The sequence below is a fragment of the Coturnix japonica genome, chromosome 3 (genome assembly GCF_001577835.2).
Source record: "Coturnix japonica isolate 7356 chromosome 3, Coturnix japonica 2.1, whole genome shotgun sequence".
NCBI classification, from domain to species: Eukaryota; Metazoa; Chordata; class Aves; order Galliformes; family Phasianidae; genus Coturnix; species Coturnix japonica.
In genome coordinates this window covers 31,465,482-31,489,872 of record NC_029518.1, presented here as the reverse complement: position 1 = coordinate 31,489,872, position 24,391 = coordinate 31,465,482, and the positions used below count along the sequence as shown (strand labels likewise).

The window sequence follows — 24,391 nt, the reverse complement described above, 5'->3', positions numbered from 1 at the left end:
AGGTATCTCTGAATCTGACAGAATGAACACCTTCTGATAAAGTTTAGTTAAGCAGAGTTTCATCTGCAGTCCTAACTGCATTAATTACACAACAGATTAGCAATAAAGTCTGTAAAACTGACTAAGTAGAAAATCGTGAAGCTCAGTCAATTGCTGCATGCCCTACCTCCCACAAACGAGAGGAAGGCATCTCAGCTTTGTTTTATCATCTCTGAATGCATAGAATTAATTAACAATATCTGTAAACATTTTTAAAAAGAAAAAATTAATTACATTTCTAGAATGCTGAACCTTTAAGCGTGGCTGAATTGCATTTGCAAGCATTTCTCACCTTTATGATGAAGCATTAAGGAATATATTCAGTGTAACATTCATTATATTATAAGTGGAAGAAACAGAAAAGCTGTAGCTATCAATACACGTTCGAAAATGTTTTGGAAGCTACTCTCTTTGCCTAAACTCGTTACCCTGCAAAGTGGAACTGCATGATTCTTGGCTCCCTATTTAAGCTCATAAAATAGGATTTCTCTGTATTTAAAATGCATACATTTTAAAATTGTTTCTGGTAAATCTTAAGCAGCTCCAAAAGCATTATGAAATGCCATGATTTCGACTTTTCAGCATATAGAAGGTGAAAGCATTTTTCATATTTTTTCACAGGAAGCATCTCTACCCATATGTCAGGTTGGGTGTTACTGAGTTGATTCAGTGAGGTTAAAAAAAAATAAATTAAAAAATAAAAAAATAGGAAACCAAATTTTAAAAAGCCGTATCACATACATATTTGTTTGGAAGCACCCCCACATTACTGAGCACAGAGCTTTCCCTTTTACCTGCTAAATCATAAGGGAGGTGAAATGAAAACAACATCATCAACAAAGGAAAGGAATCTACCAAGTCCAACCCAGTACCATATACCTACTTTAGAGAAAGTTAATTCAGATTGTTGTATTTTAATGAAATGCTTTGCATAAGATGGGATCAAAAGAGAGAGTCAGACAACAGATTTGAAACCTTACGTTCCAACTGGAAGTCTTTTACAAAATTTCAATCCTCCTGAGGTGTTTCCAACACAATTTTTTCTAACATTAAAGGTAATACTAGCATAAGTCAAAAGAAAGTTCACTAGAGTTTCTACTTCAGAAACTCCAGGAAAGTGACAAATAGTTCTGCCATGTAGAAACAGGAGCAAACGTTCCCAGAGAAAAGGAAATCAACGGCGCTAACATTAATATAGGTTACCTAGATAAAATAATTTTGGATTTTTATCCACATAATTCAGAATGCTCTATCACAGATTAAACCAACCAGGGAACAGGCATAGATTTGTTGATTTCTCTTGTCACACCTAAAGCTATATACAAATTCCATAATAAAAGAAAATACATAACAATTAAGTACTGTACATAATCTGTACTTTTAAATTCTGATCTCCACTCATTAATCACCCCTTGCTATCTGCAGTCTTCACAGAAAACAACCCAAAACCTTCAGCTTATGCACAATGAAAAAATAAAAGCAAACTAGAAAACAAACTAAAAGTCTCCAGCCGTTCCTGCAAGCACTGTGAGGTTTTTTTTTTTTTTTTCTAACCTTAGGTGTTCAATGGGGAGATTCTTTTCAGCTGGTGCTTCTTCCTTTTTCCTCCAGCTGCCCAATGGCATGCTTTCCATGACAGATGCTCTGGCTTCATTCTTAACATATGTTCCAGATGATAATTCCATCTTCTTTTCTGGATAACTTTAGAGCCAAGGGGTTTTTGAGCTGTCTAATGAATCTTGGCATCTGTTATAAATTCATTCCATTTAATACCTAGTATTATCCTGAGGCATTTGCTTTCAAAGCAATTAGACACCTGTCTGTACCTTTGGTAGATTTCCAGCTTTCACATCCATATGTTGAGATGGAAAGAAATATCTGAGTTGAAGTTTCACACTCTGGTCTTTAAAGCATGGATTTTTTCATGACCGCATCCTATTTAGCTGGTAAATGAAACTGCTGCCTTGCCAATTTGTAACAGGAGCTGCGCACTGGAATCCCCAGATGACAAGCACCTTATTACCAAGACAGATAATTTTACTTCCTTCTTTTATTCCTTTACTTTTCAATGTAGTATTTGAACTGGGAGTTTCCAGGGAATAACTATATTTGCTTAGATTTTTTTCCTGAAATTACATAATACCATTTTACAAATAACTGTGAAAAAAATAATGCTTTTCTATTTAACTTCATCTTCCACTCACTGAAGGATGAGTTTATGTTGGTGCATCTCAGGAGTTACTGCAATTACCACATAATTTTTTTGTTATGGAAACTTCCTGTGAACTCACAATTAATTAAAAATTACCAGTCTCTCCAATATAAATATTCACTATTTTTTCAGCCACACCAAACACCAACTCTGTTTTCTTCCTTTTATGATGTTACTGTAGCTAGCAATGGTTATTTGGTTTTCATACCAAAGATACATTCCCAGCCCAATCAACTCATCTTTCAAACAGGTCTCCATGCTCTAAGTCCTTCCCATTTGTATCAATTGCCCTCTGTCAGGCCCACCAGCTGCTCAGAACCCTGCAAAAATAGTAACATTCACCTGCAATGCCTTCAACCAAGTCCACACAACTGCAGCCAAGGGAACACCATGGCAAACTAATGACAGACTTCTACACCGAGAATAATGTAATAGCAGTGGCAGTAGGAATCAAAAGAAAATTATTTGTAAAACGCTCTTCTTATTATTATCATTTCAAACCAAAAACAAAATCTTCAACTACAGTAGAAGCTGAATTCACTACTGAATATCACTCTTTCAGAAACAAAAGCTCTGCACAGCACAGCATGAGCACTAAGGCTATTTCCTTGGTGACTGCACTCACAACAGTCTTAGAAAGTTCTCCAGATCTGTTCTGCTGTCAGTGTCAGCTCCACATCAGGCTCCACAGCACCTCACACTAATTTATAGTTGAAAAGGCACATCAACATGGCTAAAACTGAGAAAAACATCCACTTCTCACAGTGAATGGGGACTTAAAGAAACTGCCATCTTTAGACACAGTCATACCTTTCCAATTTTAACCCTGTAAGTCTCTATGTACACTAAAATAATTTATATTTATGGTGACGGTGCATTTTTAAACGACGTTCTCTTCTTGCATGATGACATTTAAAAATGTTTTCTTCAAGCATTGGATTATGATGCATCATATTTTATAGTAGACATCAATTGTTGGTATTTATGTGTTTTGAGAGAAGATTAAAATGTTAGCATGTTGATTCATTTCTTGCTTTGTATTTTAAAAAATATATATATGCACACCCAAAGTCAAGAAATACGAACAGATTTTCAAGAAGCTCTAAAGAAAACAAGATATTTGGAGCATATTTCAATACGTTGATTGGCAAAACAAAGAGATTGCGGTAAGCCACTCTTGATAAACTGTGCATCTGATCACTTTAAACTTTCTTCTACAGTACAGCTGTGAATATACTGACATCAACAGTCTACCAGCTACGGCTGGCTTTCAGGAAACAAAGTGGACTGGAAGAAAGAAAAGGCTATTAATATGCTAAACCTCCAATGCAGGATCATAATTTACTACAAAAATGCAAACACTTATTGTGAGGCAATTTACAAGTGACAATGTCTGTTACTGAATATAAAGACCTGCAATGTTCTCTCTGGCAAAACTCACTGTAGTACAAAGATATTTTCCTTTGGTAAGGAAAGGTCAGACACATTATGGACAATCAGACAGCAACGCTTTTGCAATCACGCTGTCTCACAATAAAAATAGCATTTTTCTCTCTCTTATTTTATCCAACTCTGTTGTTGTGTCTTGATAACACTTATGGGAAAATTCACTATAAGATGCAAACACAATAAATTCAGATCAAACCAATAGCTACATAAGAACATAAAAATATTATGTTATATTCCTAAAAAATAAAAATTAAAAAAAGAAATCCACTCAAAGAAGACTAAACTTTTATGATGTGATCTTTAAATGTGTCAAATTTTACTATCAAAGCTAATACTTATTATTATTTCCATATCTGCAACAGATTACTTAAACCTTCCTTATCAATACACTTGACATTACCAATACACCCTACATTTGTGGCATTCTCTATGAATGACATTTTGGAGTCTGGTACTTACACAGGGAAAAACAGCTCACTTAGACTCACACATAAATATGCATTACACAGCTATTACAAATCACAAATAATGCACTATGACCACAACAACAACTCCCTCTTCTCTCCTCTGGAGAAAGGATAGTTGGATCAAGCGTGAAAAAAGTTCATCAGCATAAGACCTGTGGAACAGTGGTTCCACTTAAAATCCTATGCACATGGTATACATTAAAGCTTTGACTGTGATGGAAAAGCATCCAAAAGGATCCCAAATAAAAATGTTTACAACACAAACAGTATTCTCCATGCATGATGTAATCACAGAGATACTGAACTTCCTCCAAATTTTGCTATATAACCAAACAAAACCAGAAGAAGGTTTACAAAGAATGAATTTCAGCCAAAATGTACTTTTACAGGAATTTTACCAAATGTTGCAAGCACACTGCAGAATATTACAAACTCTGCAAAAACTCAGAGGCTTGAAAATTAATGTTATCTGAAGTCTCACTGATAGTTTACCAACACAGAATGCATATTGTGAAGTCAAAACAGTAGGTATAATTTACATCCCAAGTAATATTCAGAAGCCAACAAATTCAGCAGCCTCGGAAGGGTGAGCACCTTCTGCTGCAAGGGTGGCTTATTAGTTAAAATATTCTTTTAATGAAGCCCTCAAACCCTAAATAAGGAGGATTACAAGGCTCATATATCACTTGAACTAACGCACTACTCAATTTTTCAGACATTAGCCAAGTCACTACTCTGTTACAAGTTACTGTTTGTTCAAAAACTTTAAACCCACGTGAATTAACCACCTGCTAGCATTTTTAAATTAAATCAAGTTAGGGATCAGCATAGACGTTGAATCACTGGCTCTTTTCTAAACAGGAATTAAAGACAGAAAACAATCTCAAAATACAAAATAGTTGTGCTGCAGGTTAATTGTAGTCACAGCCTAATTTTTAGGAGCGGTTTTGTAGCCAGTTTTCTCCAGGGGAAGGCGCAGGCTGTCACTACATGGGACTTGCCCTGCCCCTCCACACCTCCAGTCATTTGTTCCCAACTGTGCCAGCACTACTGTTTGTACAGCTACACGGTGAGTCAGATCAGGGAACCGATCCATCTGAAAGTTAGCTGAGAAAATAAAAATAGATTAGTTTTCAGCCAGATAAATTTCCTGGTATGATTCACCCTGTGACCGTTATGAACACATGTGCCAACACAACAGGGCAAGAAAAGGACATGACACTTCCCCCATTTCAGAAACAGCTTCCACTTAATACAAGTTCCAAGTAAACATGGAACTGCATCTATCAGGGGCAAGTTCACAGGATCCTATTAAAATTCAGTAGCTGCTGCTGTTTCTCAAGATAAGAATAAACTTGTTCAGAAAAGTTTCCAATGTATTAGTCAGTATCCATAAGCTGGCATGATAATATAAAGGTGAGCATAGCTCAAAGTAGTGAATGCTAGTTTTACAGTAAAGCAATCTATGCTGTGCAAAACCACATTGTTTTGTATCTATTTTCATCCATGTAAAAGTTAGACCATTGATACATCCACAGTTTCATCTGGTCAGAAGAGCATAGCAGAGATGTCACTATGTTCCTATGGAATCCTCTCCTGGGGACTGCTCTTTGGGAATTTCTTCCATTCTCTCTGGAAGATATTTGGCAAAAACACTAAGCCTTAAGAACTGGTAAGGGACTACGGGCTTGTTTGGGTTTTTTTGCATCTAATTATAAACTCTACCCTTTGTACACTCCTAAGAGATTTCACCTCTTCCTCTGCAAAATGTCAGGAAAAGAAACAAAGCAAAACAAAATCATCCACTGCTTCTACTTCGTGCTAACTTCAACTAGTGCTAGGCTCATTCTGCTTTCTCTATAAGCAGGAATATAGCAATGTGAAGCACTCGTCTCATGAGGACCACTAGACTTACATTCAGGAAACCCCTGAGGTGAAGTAGCAATATTATTTCCATTTTACCTGAGCAAATATTTGGTTCAGAAAAATTAAAACCCTAACACTGAGAGCCAAATTTAAGATACCACTGGCTCAATTTTTCACATGATTTACCATCATGTGCATCTTTCCTCATTAGACAGTTGTCCCCAAGCTTACTGCAGCCAAAAGCACAAAGGACTTGTATAAAGTAGCTACAAGTTCCCTCTCCAGTTTCTCATTATCTCAGGTTAGATAGTAGCTCTCTGTGAAAACTATTCTGGTTCCAGGAGTAACTTTCTTGGTATGACAATGTTGGTAAGAGAAGACCAGTAGGAAGCGAATAATTTTTTTTACAATCAACTGTTCAAACACAACTTAGCATTATTGGAGTTTCAATGTAAAAATGTTGACAATAAATGAAATTGGAGACTTTCTAATTTCACATAGTTAGTATGCTATCACACTGCAATTAAATATCTGGCAAAGACAACCACTCAACTTTTCAAAACTGAACTTCTGAATATGTCTTGAAAGGGACAAAGTGTTTTCTTATCAGTGTGCTGGCATTCAAAACACTCATTTCTTATTTTCCTGTTAGTCTTAAGAAAGCAATCTTACAATAAAGAACATTAATAAATTCGGAATTTATGGTAAACTATAGACATGAGTTTCAATAATATAATTACAAAGCAATGTAGTTAGATTCATAAAAAGCTATCTCTGCCCTGATTTACAAGGAGAGTAATCAACAGCGCCTATGACACAGCTAAAGGTGGTACTGAAGAGGGATGGAAGAAAATGAGAATAAAGTTACATCTGCTTTACAGATAAGGAGTATACATCTGAAGCAATTCTCCCAGTTATCAACAATTACAAGCTTTGGCTTACACTGCAACTGCACCTAATATGTTCCCACTGCTATAAGGCATCCAGCCCACAGGAACAGGCATGAGAGTAAGTCCAAACCAAAGCACTGGAAAACATGTACCGTATGCACATCGAAATCTAAGCACCAGCTGCTCCACTCATCACATTCACAGAACCATACGAAATCATAGCACAGCTGAGGTGGGAAGGGACCTGTGAAGGTCATTCACCTGCTCAATCAGGTAGCCCCAGACTATGCTCAGACAGTTTTTTTTACTATCTTCGGTGCTGTACTATGTACTAGATAAGGCCTACTCTAAGACCCAGGAAATCCTTCCCACACAAGTCAAGTAAGGCCAGAACAACACTGTTTTCCTTGCACTTTGGAAAAAGGTCAGTCAACTATCATTATATTTAAGCCCTGGGCACTGCCACCACCTTCTTTCCATATTTGCTGGGGAAGAAAACCTCTCATTTTGCCAATAGATTGCACAGATGTTCATGAAGGGTCAACAGCTCCTCTGGAAGAAGAAAAAGCAATCAAGATAACACTTCAGAGCCTACAAAACCTTCTTCCCTTGTCCTCCATCTTTCACTCATTCTCAATAATCGCTAGCCCAATCTCTTCCCAAATCTGATTTTTCAATATATCATTTTGCAGTTTCAGTTGTTTTTTCTGTATTTGTGCCCTACACCTTTAACTTCTCCACCCAGCCCTAAAACACCCTCAGGACCTAATTTTGAGTCACAGTTCTTGACCTTATTAACATTTCTGACAATTACAGCCCACAAAGACATAAGCTGATCAGCCCAGATGAGGTGAGCAGGATATGTGGATTGTCTCTGAAACAAAGGTAGGTTTCGGACATAGTTATTGGTCAGACTGGCAAACAGGTATAGCGAGGGAAGATGACTTCATAGTGAGACCAAAATCTCTGGTATTGTAAGCAACTTCTCATTACAATAATATAATATTTAATGTGAAAGTGACATAAACATGAAGAGATTTAAGTTTAATCAACAGATTAGAGTATGCCAAAGGTATTATACAGAATTACTATTTATGCTTTAAAATAAATAAATAAATAAATAAATAGCATGTATTAGAGAAACAGTTCCTCCAAGCCCTCCCAAACAGCATAATTCCATCACACAGCACTGCCAGGCCAGAAAGGCTGTGAGTAGGACAAGGACAATGAATTGTCAGCATCTTGCTTTCCAATCCTTGCAACAGAACATTAACCTTGCCTCTTGGAAAGTACTGCCCTCATGGGTAACAAACTGGTAGGAATTAGAGTGAGTGGAAAAACCATTCAGAACACAGACAATAAGGCAGCAATCACTACATAGGAACTGGAACAGACGTACAAGAAAATTCAATTCCAATTTGCCTGAAACATTCCAAAAAACGCTGCCTAGGTGTTTTCCTGTGTAACAAGCAATCTGCTGTTCTCAGGAATAGTAGAACCGTTTTACACCATAAATCTCAGAACATGTAAAAGGCCAAATTATTTCTTCCTTTTATTTTTTTCCCCTATCCCAAAGATTAAAGTGATAAGCACCAGAATCAAGCCACTGGAGAACAGGTAATAACAGGGATTCCCTATGGGTATTGAGGTTCTTAACTGTATTTCAAGAAAACAAATATCTGACAATCAACAGCACCAAGGTCAAACACACTGATACTCCCATTAATGTTATACACTAATGAAATCCTATTAACACAAACATGATAACACCTTTCTCCCTCTGAACATATTATTGCATCTTCTATCCAACACAGTTGTGACGGGAATAAATATATTCAATCAAAGAACACACACAGAACACTGCTATGTACAATACAGCTCTATCATTTTTACCAATCAGAATCACAATTATACAAACATTTAGAACAGGGAAAAGGCCATGCTACAATATAAATTGAAACAAAAACAGATATCGATCATGTACATATCACCTATGCTAGCACTCAGCAAAGATACTGAAGAGAAAAAAAATATATTGGGACTGTTGGAGCTACCTTGTGCTTCATGCTTGTGTCTCAGGCTTCAGCTACTATAGCATAGCACCTTTGCCTGTAGAAACCTACATTAATCCAAGCTAGAAGGCTGATAAAGCAACACTCACAAACTTATTACCTAAAAAATACCAGGAATAAATAGTTATTTAGCAAAGGGAACATTCCATACTCATCCTATATGCATCAAGTTTCAGACTTTCATGTGGCTTTGACCTTCTGTCAGGGACAAGTGGAGTTAAAAAGATTATGATTATTCCCAAAAAGAAGAACTTGGCACTCAAATGAAAAGTGAAAGGGTCAGAGGGGAGGGCACGGAGGGCCCCTTTCCTGTGCCAGTAGCTGCAGGAAAATAGCCTCTGTGTACATACACAGCTCCCTGTTTAGAGTGGATGTGGAAGCAAAGTACTGTAAGCAACATTACAGATCTATTTCTGATCTGAGTGTATGATGCAAAAATATCTATTTGAGAACATTTAAAAAAATTGTCATTTAGATATATAAACATTTATGTAACAAAGCTTTTATTGACATTTCTTCTCTATTTTTGGTCAGTTCCTCATATCCATCTTTTACATTCTCTGACTCTTTAACTTCCATGTAATGCTTTAATGGAACTTTAATAACTTATTTAGTTTCAAGTGGTTCATCGGTGATGACTTCACCTTAAACTACCATTTGCTAAAACAATTAGAAAATGGCTTAAATTTCTTCTACTTTCTGCAGCAGATGTTCAAGACAGTCTATTTAAATTTGTCTTTGTTAGAGGTGTGTTAAACTACTCAAATAATTCAGACAATCTGCAAACAAGATTTCTGACAGGTTGTGAATAACAGTCAATTAGTACCATAACTTCTGAGATTATTTTTTCAATCAAGGCATTCCTGCCCCCACCCAAAAAAAACACATACCACAGGAATTCAAGCTCCAGCAAATATTTCCAAAATTAACATCTTCTTGGGCTTGGTTCCACTGCAAAACCTAATGTCCATTACAACACAGATATAACACCACAAAATATTTTTCACATGTTTATTTCTTGAAAACCCATTATATCTGCATCTTGTCTTGAACTACAGAAATGAAAACAAACCAGAAGCTCAATTAATCTCATTATAATAAATCAAACAGACCTTACTCTATAAACTCCATGAGGCTTGAAATGCTAATTCTACTTCAGCTGATTCTACTCTGGATACCAAAAAGTTATGAAAGGCTATATATTTTCATAAATAAACAATATTTGAGTGAAAAAGATATTAGAGTATTTGAAATCGTACACTTACTGTAGGAGTTACAGGAAACTCTTCTTTTTAACTTCCATCTCATTATACCAAATGTCTTAAGTTATCATGGTTAAGTTAGTGCAGCTTTACACCCCAGTTCCCCTCTATAAAATTCATATACAAGTATTTCTGTACTGTACAAGTATTGCAAGATAAGAAGAGGACAAGAAACACAATGATTAATGTCACCTCTGCATGCAAGTCAGATACATTATCTATTCCACAAAATCTGCATAACAAAATATAATAATAAACAAGGTAAGGATGGGCACAACAAACAGCATTATCTCATCCAACACACCTGAATGTAGAAGCCCAACAGAGGTCTGGCAAGTGAAGTACAGAAGTACAGACTTAAGCAGACAGCATCTTGTTTTGTTTTTAAATAGTGATTTAGTCATTTAGTTATGTAATTCACATTAGGTGAATACCTTTACTCTTTCAACACACACACACACACACACACTATCTGACATGTTCAATTTAAAACTAGGTCTTTAAAAAGATAGCATCGATGTCAATTTTTCCTTTGTCCCAGATGATCTTTTCATAACATGATAACATAGATGTTTAAAATTTTTCCCATGTTTAAAGTAATTGAAATCTTGTGCACAGGTTATACATAATGAAATTAGGTTGCAATTAAGCATAGTTATTAACAATTGTTAAATCCAATTCTACTTGTTGCGACTATTATAGACCACAGACAAGGTCAATCCCACAACACAAGAAACTAGCTTTAAAGAAGAAGAAACAAACCACCTGAATCATATGCATAAAAACCTCTTTTATAATGATATGCTTCAATCACACTAAACATGTTCACCCATTTGAAAAAACAGCTGTTTCCAAACTGATATATTCAGCATATATCCCCACTCTGTAAGACATTCAATTTGCATTCAGTAAAATTAAATAGACTAAATCTTACAATAATTTGAAAAGGCGCTCAGCAAAACACTGTACTTATAAGCAAAGCCAAAATGTAGAAGTAATTTCAGCAATTACTGCAGAGTCCTTACACTAACTGCATAAACACCGTATATATGTTTTAACTTCTGCAAATCAACAGCAAGGTTTGGATCAGTCTATTTCAGGTTCTCAGTCAAGATTAAGTCCTCACCTCTATGCATTAGAAGGAAAGAAAGTTAATGCCATCTAAAAAGGACAATTAGAAAAGAAGGCAACATAGCTCTTTTACATTCTGCCTACAGGAATAATTGGAGAACAGAGGGGAAAAAAGGAAAAAGATTATCCTATCTAAAAGAAAGCTTACTGGTCCAGTGCACTGCAAGACTTATCTTTTCAGCAGTACAGGAATACAAGGCTGTGAGATGCTTGGTTCTAAGGACCAGATCTGAGGCAGCAAGTCACAGACAGCTGTAAGATCACGTGCACAGAATGCATTCTCACTGCTCTCTTGACCGAGAAGAGGCTACTAAGCATCACATCCAAAAACCAGTCATGTCATACATTTGGATCTTGCTCAGACAAGTTCCGTTGTCTCACAAGGAAAGTCTGCACCAGTACTTTAGTTCAGATAAGGAGAGCATGTCAACAAGAAATCTTCCTATCACTCTGGCTAATGCTTTTTATTTTTTGTTGAACGAAGCAGTCCCGGAGTGCACAAATCTGGTTTCCTTCAGAAGAAAGCGAACCACGAGAAATAATCTGGAGGTCTAACACTGATATAATGGGGCACAGAAGCAGACAGAAACCAGATCAAAATGACACCCACTTCACTTGCAAATGCTGCGAGTACAGGTAGGTACCAGATCCTCATCAACAAGTACTTCAGTCTCTGGACCTGCTCTCACTGGACCATATCGCTTGTTCAAGCACCCTATGCCTCAGGGTCTCCTTTCACTTACTACATGGGTTCTGACTGCTGCTGAGGTTAACTGAGCTTCTCAAGCTTTGCCTCCTCTTGGCTTTCACTTCTTATACCGTCTGAAATTCTTAACTCCAGCCTGTCACCTCTGCCAGTATGAGTGTTCAGGTACAATAGCTTATGTTCCCTCAGAATCATCTACTCTCACCACAATGAAACACCTGCTTGTAAAGACTATTCAAACCCAAGTATGACCACCTTTATTTAAGTAAATTTAATTCTGGTATTTCTTACTTTGAGGGCTGAGTGATTTTAAAATAGGCATACTTTAATAGCTTGGTCATTTAAACATACACAGCACAATAGCATGTTGAAGCCAAACATGTAGAATTACATTGACTCTTTGTGCTCAAGAGCAGGCATAAAGACTTACAAACATACAACTATCAGCCCTCTATTCCTGACATGGATACAGTTGGAAGGATAATTAAGAAAACATTTACTCAGTGCATTTCAAAGCCATTAAGAATCACAACACGCTGCACTAACAAAACAGACCCTCTACTCAGCATCTTTCTATCTTAGCCTCAACATGGGGAGAGATCCTCAGCTCAACTATCAGTCCTGCCCTCTCATTCCAAAAGTCAGTTCCTTTAACTCCCTTTTGTAACAGCCTGTCTCATTAGTTGGCTCTTCAGAATTCTGCTTCATCCCAGTTCTATCATCATCCTCACACTTTTTGGCTGGGTTCTGAAATCACAGCAAGAGATTGTTCTGTTGGTTCTTTTTCCTGTACCATAAACTTCCCTAACTGCTGAAGGGAACAATTTTTAAAAGCCCTGGGCTATATTCACACAACCAAGTAATTTGTCATAATAAAAACAGATCGGTCAACTGAAGCACTTGGTGCCCAGGCCCCCACTTTTACAGCGTATAGAGCCCGTGAGTTCTATTTCAAGTTAAATTCAGTCTGGTGCCTCAGAAGGAATGCTGTACCATCCACATGGCTAACAACTGCTCAAAGTACCAGCTGTAAGCTTTTGGTTTGTATGGTCATCCTGAGCTGGGAGTTGAAATTCATGCAGTTGCATACCTGGAGAGGAGATTCCATGTCTGGTTTCCTCCAGGAGGAACCTAGCATGTACATATCAAACTGCTCTATGAACTGAACCAGTAACTGTCAAGTGGGGATAATCAGAAAACCCACTTTAAAAACTGTAATTGCATTAAAGCTTGAAGAAGCAGTGCTACTTTACCCAACCCCGTGATGCTTCTTGTTACAGAGAGAGAATATTCAGCTAGCCAGGTATCTACTGAGCTCAGTGAAATCCCAACTTCCACAACTTAGATTAAGTTTAGCTTAACTTTTCCTTGGCAACAATAATAAAAAATAATAAAAAAGCAAATGGTTACAAAGTTTTGACACTGTAAAACCGCACTTCACTCTTTCTGTTTTCAGAAACAAAAAACTTTAACCCACCAACACTCAGAACAAGTCAGATGCAGAAAATTACAGAAATACAAACTAAAAATCAAGAAAGAAAACCGTACTTAAGCTTACAAATACCTAGAAGAAGAAGGAAAAAAAACAACCATACATTTCCTGAAAGTCCATTAAAATGAGGAAAAATGAACGTCATAAAATGTTTTTAATTTGAAAACAAAACAATAAAGTTAACATCAACATGTGAAATTCAGTAGGCTTTTCTTAAGTTAACAGCAGCATGAGAAGGAGAACCCTTACTTTACACTTCAGATTTGAAAATGTTCTGTATGACTGTACAAAACCACAGTCCTTTCTGGGACCCCAGTGATTAATACATACCACAGAGCTGATATAGGGCTTTAATAAGAATAATTGATTAACCCAATCATACCCTAATATGCTTGAAATCACATGAAATAAACAAAAAATGAAATGAGATATTCAGGCAGAGCAAGCAAGAAAACGGGAAGGAAGAATAATTTAAAATTTTAAATAACTCCATCCTTGCAAAATTTGGTTTGTTATATACATGAATATAATACTCCAAAACAGGAAGCAGGCCTTAAGCTTCATGTCATTTAGTTAATTTTCGTCTTCAATACCCATAATGAAATGCTGCAATACAATTATGCAGGAGTAATTACAGAATAATAAACTTTTTTTTCACAATTCTCTTGACTTCTTTAACATTTAATGTCAATCCACAATAAGAAAGCTAATAATGATCTTTGTCTTGGCACACTGCTACTGAAACAGAACATTCCTATGTAAATTAAAGAGCGATTTTGTTCATACTATTCACAAGATTCCTTCTGGGATAGAATCGGTAAACATTCCCCTTTAATACAAATCTCTTTCTCTCTGCAAGAGAGATGATCTTTTGGAAATAGTCATGTGCACAACCACAATCCCAAGCAAGGCTGCACAGAAGATTCCACTCAAAGTTCATTACTTGATACAAATGCCAGATGTTTCCAGAGGCTTCCCATTCAAACCCCAACACTCAGTAACCTTCCCAAAATTCCAAATCACACAGCAACAGATTAACAAGACCCAGGTCTTAATGGCCTTTAATTCCATACCATCAGATTAGTTTGTTGCAGACCAGAAGGTAAATCAAGAATGCTCACAGTGTAACTGCACAATGCCATTGCACACAGACTGCTACGATTCAGAACTCTGCATTAATAGGTAGAACTTACCCCTCTTCTGAACCCAGCCTTCCTTCACAATGGTAACATCGCTCATGATGGCTCCACTCCGAACCCCCAACTCAAAAGAGTATTTCTTTGAGTTATCAGCTTGTCTGTATGGCTTCTCTTCTGCTGCTCTTCCGAGTTTCTATTGATGAGTCACCCTGGAAGGAAATATTAGAGAAAGAATGTGTTTTTATTTTTCTCATTTGATAGCCAACAAAACACTCTGTTGATGTCTTCCTCTGATTGAGCTCATATTAGAAAGTCTGCCATTCTTCTTTTAATTAACAATATCACAGAATCAGTTTTCTATAGTTTTACAGCACATTTTTCATGAATACCTTTTCACAAACACCCATCTAGTAGAAGCCCAGTGTGTTACATTATAAGTTTTGTGGCACTATTATAAAACGCACACAATAAAATTTCTCATACTAATGCACAGGATGCTGTTAAATGAAAGCCAGTACTTCTGCACAGGTCCAACTTTGAAGTCACACTATCTTTAACCATTCCCCCATTTGTTAGAATCCATGCAATAGGTAAGTGATTCTATTATTAAGACACTGATCATATCAAAAGAGCGAGGAAATGGAATGAAGATTCTGTAAAAGCACTTAAAACCAAAGCCTTATGATGATAACCACATCCATTAAGGATTAACTGTTAAAATCTATATAGCCATTCAAATACTTTTTAAAATGCTTCAATTAAAAATAAATAAATAAATAAATAGTAAAGGCTACAGAAATACAATGAAAGTAGGAACAGCATTATAACTATATGATACCTGGTACAAACCCTGTTAAGTTTTTTAAAACCAGCATCATCTACAAGTGAATTAATAGAAAAACAACTTTCTAGCAGCACAAATTAACCCAGAAAAGCTGCTATTCATTTTATGTAAAGCAGTGCACATTCTCGGAGGGCTTTCACACAGGCAGTGCCAGGAGTGCTCTCTCCCTCCGAAGCCTGACTTACAGAGGCAGAAGGGAGGCCAGCCCTGCAACAGGACATGCTGCTTCCAGAAGGCACAGCCCTCCTTCCAAACACCTCGCTCTGAGAATACCAGTGGAGTGCAAAGAAGAGATAACAGCACTGTAACCAAACAGGAAGAGAAGTCAGAAGGAAGGAGAGGTTTCCTTTTGCCAGCAGACTGCCTCTCCCCTCCATCCTTTGAAATAAACAGAAACACCCAAATAATATCTATCTAGAAAAGGGCGGGATGCCAAGGAGAGGGGTTTCTGTGATGGTGGAGGAACACCTTTCTCTAACTGTACACACAGAAACACACCTTTGCACACCGCTGGCATGGAACAAAAACAGAATGACCAGTTTAATACTACAAAATGCAGCACAGCCACAGTCATTCAGTTTACTGACCAACACACACATGTGTGGCAGAAACAAATACTGTTGTACTAAAAGCAGCTGTGCAAGGCATGACTGGAGAACGGACTGGGAAATAAACTGTTCTAATGCAGTCAAATACAGAGTAAAAACTGACCATTATACGTATGCAGCTCACTCCTTATTTATCATTTGAAACCTGTATCTGCAGCACTCAGCATCCAGATGGAAGGCTCCTTCTTTATGAATGCTGTGCTATGCAAAATAAAACTTGGTACGAATATTTTTTTTCAAGTGATGATAACGCAGTACAGCATGGTTCAGAAATACTGAGGTGTATCCATTTTACAGTTTTGCTTTCATTTATGTTCCCTTAAACGTGCTGAAATCCAACTGCTTACAATTAAAAACTGCAGTGCTGAATCTATGAGTAGCACAAAGTTTAAACAGCATAGAAGGCAGCACCTCCCTGGTGCTGGCAGATGCAGCAACCAGCCTAGGGCAGGCAATGAGCAGCCCTGTGCACCAACATCACACTGCTGTGTCCGAAGGGACACCACCAGACACCTCTACTGATGTGACTGCTCCCTGCTTTAGTACTTCTATAGACTTAGGATTTCTTAAGAGTTGAAAGGAAACATTACATACAAGGTTATGGAAGGACAGGAGACAGCTTCATTATTGCTAATTCATCTCTTTAGCTTTAACTGTTTACACTTTGCATTATGAAAGTCAGCATGGCAGATAAAAACACAACCTGCCTTTCCACAGCATTTCACCTCACTATTCGGAGACTTTTTTTTTCCTGGGTCACACACTATCAGAGCTTTTGTTTGTGCACTTCAGCTCAGTGATAAGCAAGTCCACCAGCTGTGCCTCAGCACAGATCTGAAAGAGCGAGGCACACGACTGACACAGGTCCCAGTTCCGCTGTTCTGGCTGACAGCAGCACGGTGTCAGCTCCTCCACAAACACACACACCTTCACAAAACCTGAGCTGAGTGTCAAAAAACAGCAACATACAAACAGCTGCAATGCAATGCACATGTAGGCATGCCTAGAGGTTGGCAACCCTGCCCATGGTAGGGGGGTTGAAACTAGATGATCTTCGAGGTCCTTTTCAACCCAGGCCATTCTATGATAAGCACATCCACATCCCAGCACCCCGCTTCAGTATGAATTTCCTACAAGACACTCCATGCATTCTTTATGACATGATCACAGGTGGCACTTTTTTCAACTACAAGAACAAAATAAGTAAAGTATTTAGCTTGGGGCGGCACACGCTGCCATTTGTTTTACCCTTCCAGCCACTTCAATGCACTTCCCAACGTCAGCGTGTTCTTATGCAAAGTGCAATCATTTATTTTTATTGGTAGAGACTGAGTTGTAAGGAATGAACTTCCACACTAAGTAGCCATGATTGTGTCTGTCCACAAACTGATCATAAAGTCCACAGTTTCAGTAGAGACCTGGTTTTAATGAATTAGTTTAGCCTTAAAGTTCCCTATTTACCACCAATCATGATTAAGCTACTATTATTTAATCATAACCTGAACTGTGACTGATTTTTTATGTCAGCGAGTGCCCCAGTAACCACAAATGCGCACCTGCAGGATTGCATCCTACTATTCCCATAAATTGCTATATTTAATTGCAAAGAAAAGAAAACAAAATACAAAAATTGGGTAAGTACAGTGAGAAAACTAACTGAATCATCTCCAGTTTAGCTTCACAGTATTATCAGGAATAACTTAAGTAAAATTATCAACAGTTGTGTGTGGACATAATGATTATAACGATTGCTCCCTCAATTGGTAATTGAAAGTCAATCTGAATTACATAGGAAGCTGTAGAAGATAAATCGGAGCATTAAAAGACTAATGAAAATAAAGGTTATGCATTCACACTGCACTTTCGAGAAACCATTTATAAGCATCTTTAGCAATACCCCTCATTAAATTCTTTTTAGACTTTCTAAAAGCTGTATTCCCTTACTCAGAAAGCTGTCCAGCAAAGGTCTAGAAGAACAGATTCTTAAAAACTACCAACTATAATGACAAAAAAGTAACCTGGATGAAAAATAAACATACAGACATCTTCTCCCTGGAGATGTGCTGGTGCATTTCTATAGACATAAAGGAGTTCCCTACAACATATGGAACAAGAACTCTCATATGAAAATAGCATTCCATCTATAGTTCAACTATTTCAAGAAAGGCCACAGAAATGTTCATACTGCACAGCCTGCATAGAACTTCAACACTTGTTAACCACCAATTCTGCTCTCCCGATGAAGAGCTGTTATAAATTGTACAGTTTCCCTCGCTGCTACCGGATGAACGCACAGAAATGGGGGAGAAATGTTTAAGAACTGAAACTAAAGATATTTTGTACTCCAGCTGCTTCTATAGGGAAAAACTTAACTTGTACAAAATGTATGTTCTAGCAACTGAAGAACAGGTTGGACTGTTGAGTGGGTTTGGGGTTTTGAGTTTTTTTCAGCTTTACCAAACAAAACTCTTAAAAGATGCAATTCCAAGAACATTTTATCTTGCAGCTTGTATCAGTCATGTATACATGTAAAAACAAAACAAACAACAAAAAAACCTCACACCTTATTGTCTGCATGTTTTACGGTGCAGGTACAACAATTTACTCCATCATACCCAGTTATATTAACAAAACATGCATCATTTTTAGCATCCGGTAAAAAATGGTGACATTTTTCCCATCTTCACTAGGAAACTATTAAGCCACTTTTACCTTGTTACATGGACCAGTTTAGCACACTTCTAAAGAGCTACTGCCTTCCCTTCTAAGTTTCTAGCTGCAAGGGTGCAAGTTCATCTTCCTTAACACAAGTCAAGCAGAAACTTCTCTATACGGCAGGTCCTCAACCCATGGTCTTCCCAAGCCATGGTGAAAAAACAACACCTCTTCCTCCCAGGCAGAAAGGAGCAAGAATAGTGATTCAGGTCTATGCTTAACAACTACTATGTGCAAGTGAGTAATCTTTGAGACTCCTAAGAGCAGACCGCACTCCCTTGGAATCTGGGCATCCTCCCATTTCCCCAGTGACAAGAGACAGCTGAGTACAGAAGACAGCGCCCATAAATTCAGTGCAAATTGTATGATTCAGGTCTCTGTTGTAAGAACTTTCATATACACAAGCTTCTACTTTCAACAATTTTGGAGCTGAGAATAAACAGATACTCTCACATTTACCAACTTAGGCTACCACAGGGAACACCAACAGGATCAGCTTCACTTCTTCCAATGACTATCCCTACATCTGCCTGTACCGCTCGCACCCTCTCTAATAATATACAAGGGAGCTACTATTTTCCCCTTTTACAAGTAACCATTTCCTAAACACAATGCTTGGCAGGAGGGGGAAATCAAAAAGTGAATCTTTCTGATTCACTCCGCCTGACTCACTGAGATTTCTTGGTCTTTAGCATGATCAGAGCCAAATCTCATCTTTATCTCATTTCTCAGAAAGGTACACTGCAAAATTATGTGCTTGCATAGACAAAACAACAGAAAAAGCAGCTCAGTCATCCTCTTGTCCAGTGACTGTCACCACCCCTCATGTTTGTTTCTCAGCTTTGGGGGCATTTCTTCCAGCAGACTGCGTTCTTAAGAGGCTTTCTCAGAACTAAGTTTGAATGCTCCAACACAACCAAACAGACCGTAGTAGTCTGCAATGAGTACACACACAGCAAGAAAATAAAAAGATAAGGATCTAAACTAAAAACAGAGCTCTCTTTAAGACCCGATGTTGAGATCCAAGATTCATTCCTATGAAAAATGCCTGCATATCCTCTTCCCCTACCCAAGTTGTTACCTAAAAGTCTGGTTAAACAATTAGAGGATATATTTCATAGCATCAAAAATCACACAAAAGATTACACAGCAGAACAGAAATTACTACAAAACCTCCTATACTAAATTAACCTATATTACTAATGGAAGAATCACATCCGATTCAAAAACAGTACAGTCACATTATGACCCCTCTTCACAGTCTCAGGAGAACTGACTGATTTGAATACTGCCTCTGAAGAAAAAGGAACCTGTGGATACACAGTATTTGTTCAACTTATTAGAAGATACTTAGAAACAAATGAAACAAACACAACACCAAACAATACGTTAACTGGTTTCCATTGAAAGCAAAACCAAAACCAAACTGAATAAAAGAGAACACATTCTAAATTCATAAAATCTTAACTGTGTGCACGTTTAAAAAACTTAAACATGCCTTTAAATAATTTTGAATCATAAATGATAGTACTTAGCAAATTTTAAAACAAATCTTAAAACCATCTCCAATATATCTCTGTGATTGGCATTCAAAACATTTCTTTAAATACATTTTGTACTAAAAGTCTTGGCGTTTTTGTCATCAACAATTTATTCCTGACACATTTACTTCATAAGCTTGGACTTGGAATTCAAAGGAGGATAAAACACAAATGGCAATTTTTACACTCTGTGGTAAGAAAAAAGAACATACTTCAGAAAAGACAAATAGGTCTTTCTCAAGCACACTTACATGTATGTTCTGTGCCTTAATGGAAAATATTCTCTGTGCTTCCACTTCAGTATGACAAAAAGCTGCACGTAACTCATAAACGCTTGGACAAGCCTGGTTAAGACATTACAGGCACAGTGAAGGATAAATGCCCAAGTTGTGAGTTTTAGTTGGATTTTGTAACCGAGTAATTTTATCTGTAAAAAACAACAACTCTGCATTCCTTTTCGTCTTATAATGACAAAATAAGTTATTTTAAGGGACAAAGGTATAATTAAAACAAGGTGAACAAACCCACCCCTTCTTTGTTTATCGAGGTATAAAGGAAGTTTCTAAAAGTAACTAAATTGTTTCTCTAGAATCCCACGTGAAACATTAACAACCCATTGTTTTGCGATGCTTTTATTGACAAGAACACTTTAAAACCTTCTCTTCCCTCCAAACACAGAAAACAATAACTGAAAACTGACAGGAGAAAGAGAAAACGAACGAGAAAGGTGTGAGAACAAAGGTCCGAAATCCAACCAAAGAATATATTTAAAGCAGAAAACATGAAGGGAAGGCTAAAGGAAATGTCTGTCAGATAACAAGGTGGGGAAAGTTTTGAAACTTCAATCGAGAATGAGTTACACATCAGAGCTGTGACCATCACATTCCAATCAACACCTCAGTATTAATGTAATAAACTTCACTTGCTGAGGTTTAACACAGGAATACTATTTTGTGCCTTTTTTAGTCGAAATTCCTTCACCCTTTAAAAAAATAGTTGAGTAACAATTCTAGCAACCAAGCAAAACCAAACTGCAGATCCACATTTTGAAAACAAACTCAAATTGGATTTCTATGTAATACTCTGAAATAGGTTGTCTACTTTTCAAAAGTTCACAGAATTCAACCATTCCTGTTCATTCTGAGGTATCTTAAAAGGTATCTTTAAGAGATACAGAATAGCTTCATTGAACTCCCAGGTTTAATTATTAGTAAGACAGTGCATTTCCTGGATCCCAGCATCCCAGTGCATGCACAGCACCAAGCACACTGCTGGAGACACCAACGCTGAAGATAACGAAAGCCAGAAATACTTGAAGTGCTGTGGGCAACAAGGGAAGGAAAGCACTGAAATAAAAATATGCTCTCAAAACTATTAATATTCAAGATGGAAAAAGTTCAGTGATATGTCTAGCAAGAAACTTTTTATCCTTCAATATCTTTAAATAGGATTTATTTATTATGTGAACATTGTACAAATTGAATAGCGAATTTGTTTGCATAAATAGAGCTGAACTTCATGATTCTTTCCCACAGATCCATTAAAGCTGCTGAACTTATTAACTGTTTAATTCTGCCCCTGACCACAACTTAATCATACTCCAACTTCCAACCTAAAACTTTGGGATCTGCTTGTTTGTCTTCAAACAGCACTATTCTCCCCAGCTTGAGATCTTGATTTCCAAAGCACAGAAGGAATTCTCTACAACCTTAAACGAAGAATGTGTTTTTCACAAATATATTGCTGCTAACGCACATGTAGGGATAGACAATGTCTTTATTAGATGAAGGTCATCCCCTAAGATATATAAAGAGAACGATTAAGTGAAACTCGTGTTTAACTTCAGTTCTCTGCCTCCAATTATACCAATCCATTATAACAATATATACATATAGGGAAAGGTATGACAACTTCAAGAAAAAAATGCATTAGGCAACTTGCAGCAATCACCTATCCCAAGAAGCACATTGAATACTTAAGAAAAAACAAGAACTGGTTTTCTTTGTAGAAATTGTTTTGAAAGATGGCTGAGATTCAACTGAAAAATTCTGCACTTTGTGGTGTTAAGCCAGCTGTAAGAGTGATTTTTGGCTGCTGGGCGCTGCCATTCCACAGCTACAAAAATCCAGAGGCAAGACCTTCAGTGATCTCAGAGCAAAGCTGAATCAGTCTGTTCATCCCCGCCTCTGCTGCAGGAAGCATTCAAATACCCTTACCACACACTCACACAGCAAGGTCTGAAAACAGTGCTGTCATTCAGCCATGCACAGGAGATACTGAGGTCCTAGCTGCATTCTTAAAGGAACTGGAAAATAATCACCGCTCTTTAGTCAAGGTATCTCAGAAAAATTCACAGCTGACAGCTTGTTCTTAACACCATTTTCAATCAATAGCACTCGCCCCTTGACATTTGCATAAACACACTCAGGAGAATTGGCCAAGATGAACTGAAGATGTGCAGTTATTTAAATGCAGTCACTAATATGAAAAATCTAAGAAACATTTTAAGTGACCAAAAGTAGTTGTCTTCATATGCATGGGATAAAAACGCTTACTCTCTCTGCCAATAACATCTTATGATGAAAAAGACCAGCTCCAAATCCATTGCATGCCCCAGCACTACTCCACTTCTGCTGCCATACCTCAAGCTGATTTAGAGCTACAGGACAAGGACAAAATGCCAAACAATCTATTGCTGCACCCTCCAATTTTTGTTTTGTTTGCAATTTTTGCTTTCCCCACAGTTTTTATCTGGTTTTATTCATTCCTCTGGTTCAGCAGATTTTTTAAATGCTTTGAACCAGTTCTTCCATTTACTGTCTAACTTTTCCTTAGGAAATCGTCCTTTCTCCACCAAGCCCACCTGTTGCACAGAGACCAACTGGTGCCATAGCTCTACCAAGGACAGGCTGTGGCAGCAGGCACATCACACAACGCACTGAGCACTATAAGCAGTGCCGTGCTTCCAGAGGTGCGGCTCTACTGGGAGCAGCCCCATCCCCACCATGATGCTTTCTCTAGGTACATCCCCACATAGCAACAATCAGATTAACATAATATTCTAGAGTAATCTTAATGAGTGCTTAAATCAGATTCCTTTTCTTCTAAAAACAGCACTTAAACCAATAAAAGGTTGGTAAACTTCATATAAATATTGTCAAATGAAACTCACAAACGCACACCTTTAACTATGCCACTCTTTTTTGAGTCTTTACTGCTCCTGACAGAAGAAGCAGCACACACGTTGAAAGGAACATTTTAGTTCTTAGAGGGGCTTCAGGCACATGACAGCAGCTCACATGGGACAACCAACACCACACAGGACACACAGGTACAGCTTGGCACATTGCTGAGGTAAAGACAGGCTGCCACATACAGGCCCACCTTTCTGTCTCACCAGCAGTACTTCACAAAGTATCAATCCAGTGCTACAAATAGAAACTCTGCATTCTTTGCACCAATAATGGCACAGGAGTTTTGAATGTGTTTTACCACAAATCATTGTAGTAATGGTGCCATACCATCCAAAACAACTGTGCAAATCAAACTTATTTAGTTGTTTAGTTTTCAGCTCATTAGCTTTATTAATAAACTTCTGAGATTAAGAAATGACTATCTGATATGCTTCTTGTAGTAGGGAAAACGCACACAGAATATGAGAGGGAACCCAGTGGCAGTGGCAGATATTCCCAATCTGCCTGCAGGCCCCCAAGTTACTGTAGGAACCTCAAGTACACTATATGCCAAAGTGGAGCTCCAGCCTCTATTAACACTCCCCGCACAGAAGCAGAGCTCCACTGGTTTGGGGTTAGGCTAAAGAGAAAACTCCATCGCTATTTTTTCCCCAAAGCATTTGCTCCAGCATCAAAACACCAACACCATTTTCTAATACAAGTCACCGTATCTTCAGCCTTGACACTACACAAGCTGAAGCTCACGCATCTCTCAGATTTCTCAG

At 37.6% G+C, this 24,391-nt stretch overlaps 1 protein-coding gene across 3 annotated transcripts in view; it reads right to left on the bottom strand.

The window, feature by feature from the left end:
* Positions 1-24,391, bottom strand: part of AKT3 (AKT serine/threonine kinase 3) — a 137,089-nt gene that overhangs the window by 110,554 nt on the left and 2,144 nt on the right. For 2 of the 3 annotated variants that reach the window (XM_015857621.1, XM_015857620.1), the window contains exon 2: positions 14,780-14,934. In XM_015857621.1, the coding sequence (XP_015713107.1) occupies positions 14,780-14,825 (46 nt within the window). In that variant the 5' untranslated portion in view covers positions 14,826-14,934. Of the gene's footprint in view, positions 1-14,779; positions 14,935-15,754; positions 15,858-24,391 lie in introns of those variants that run through there. The other variant, XM_015857622.2, reaches the window with a different exon arrangement.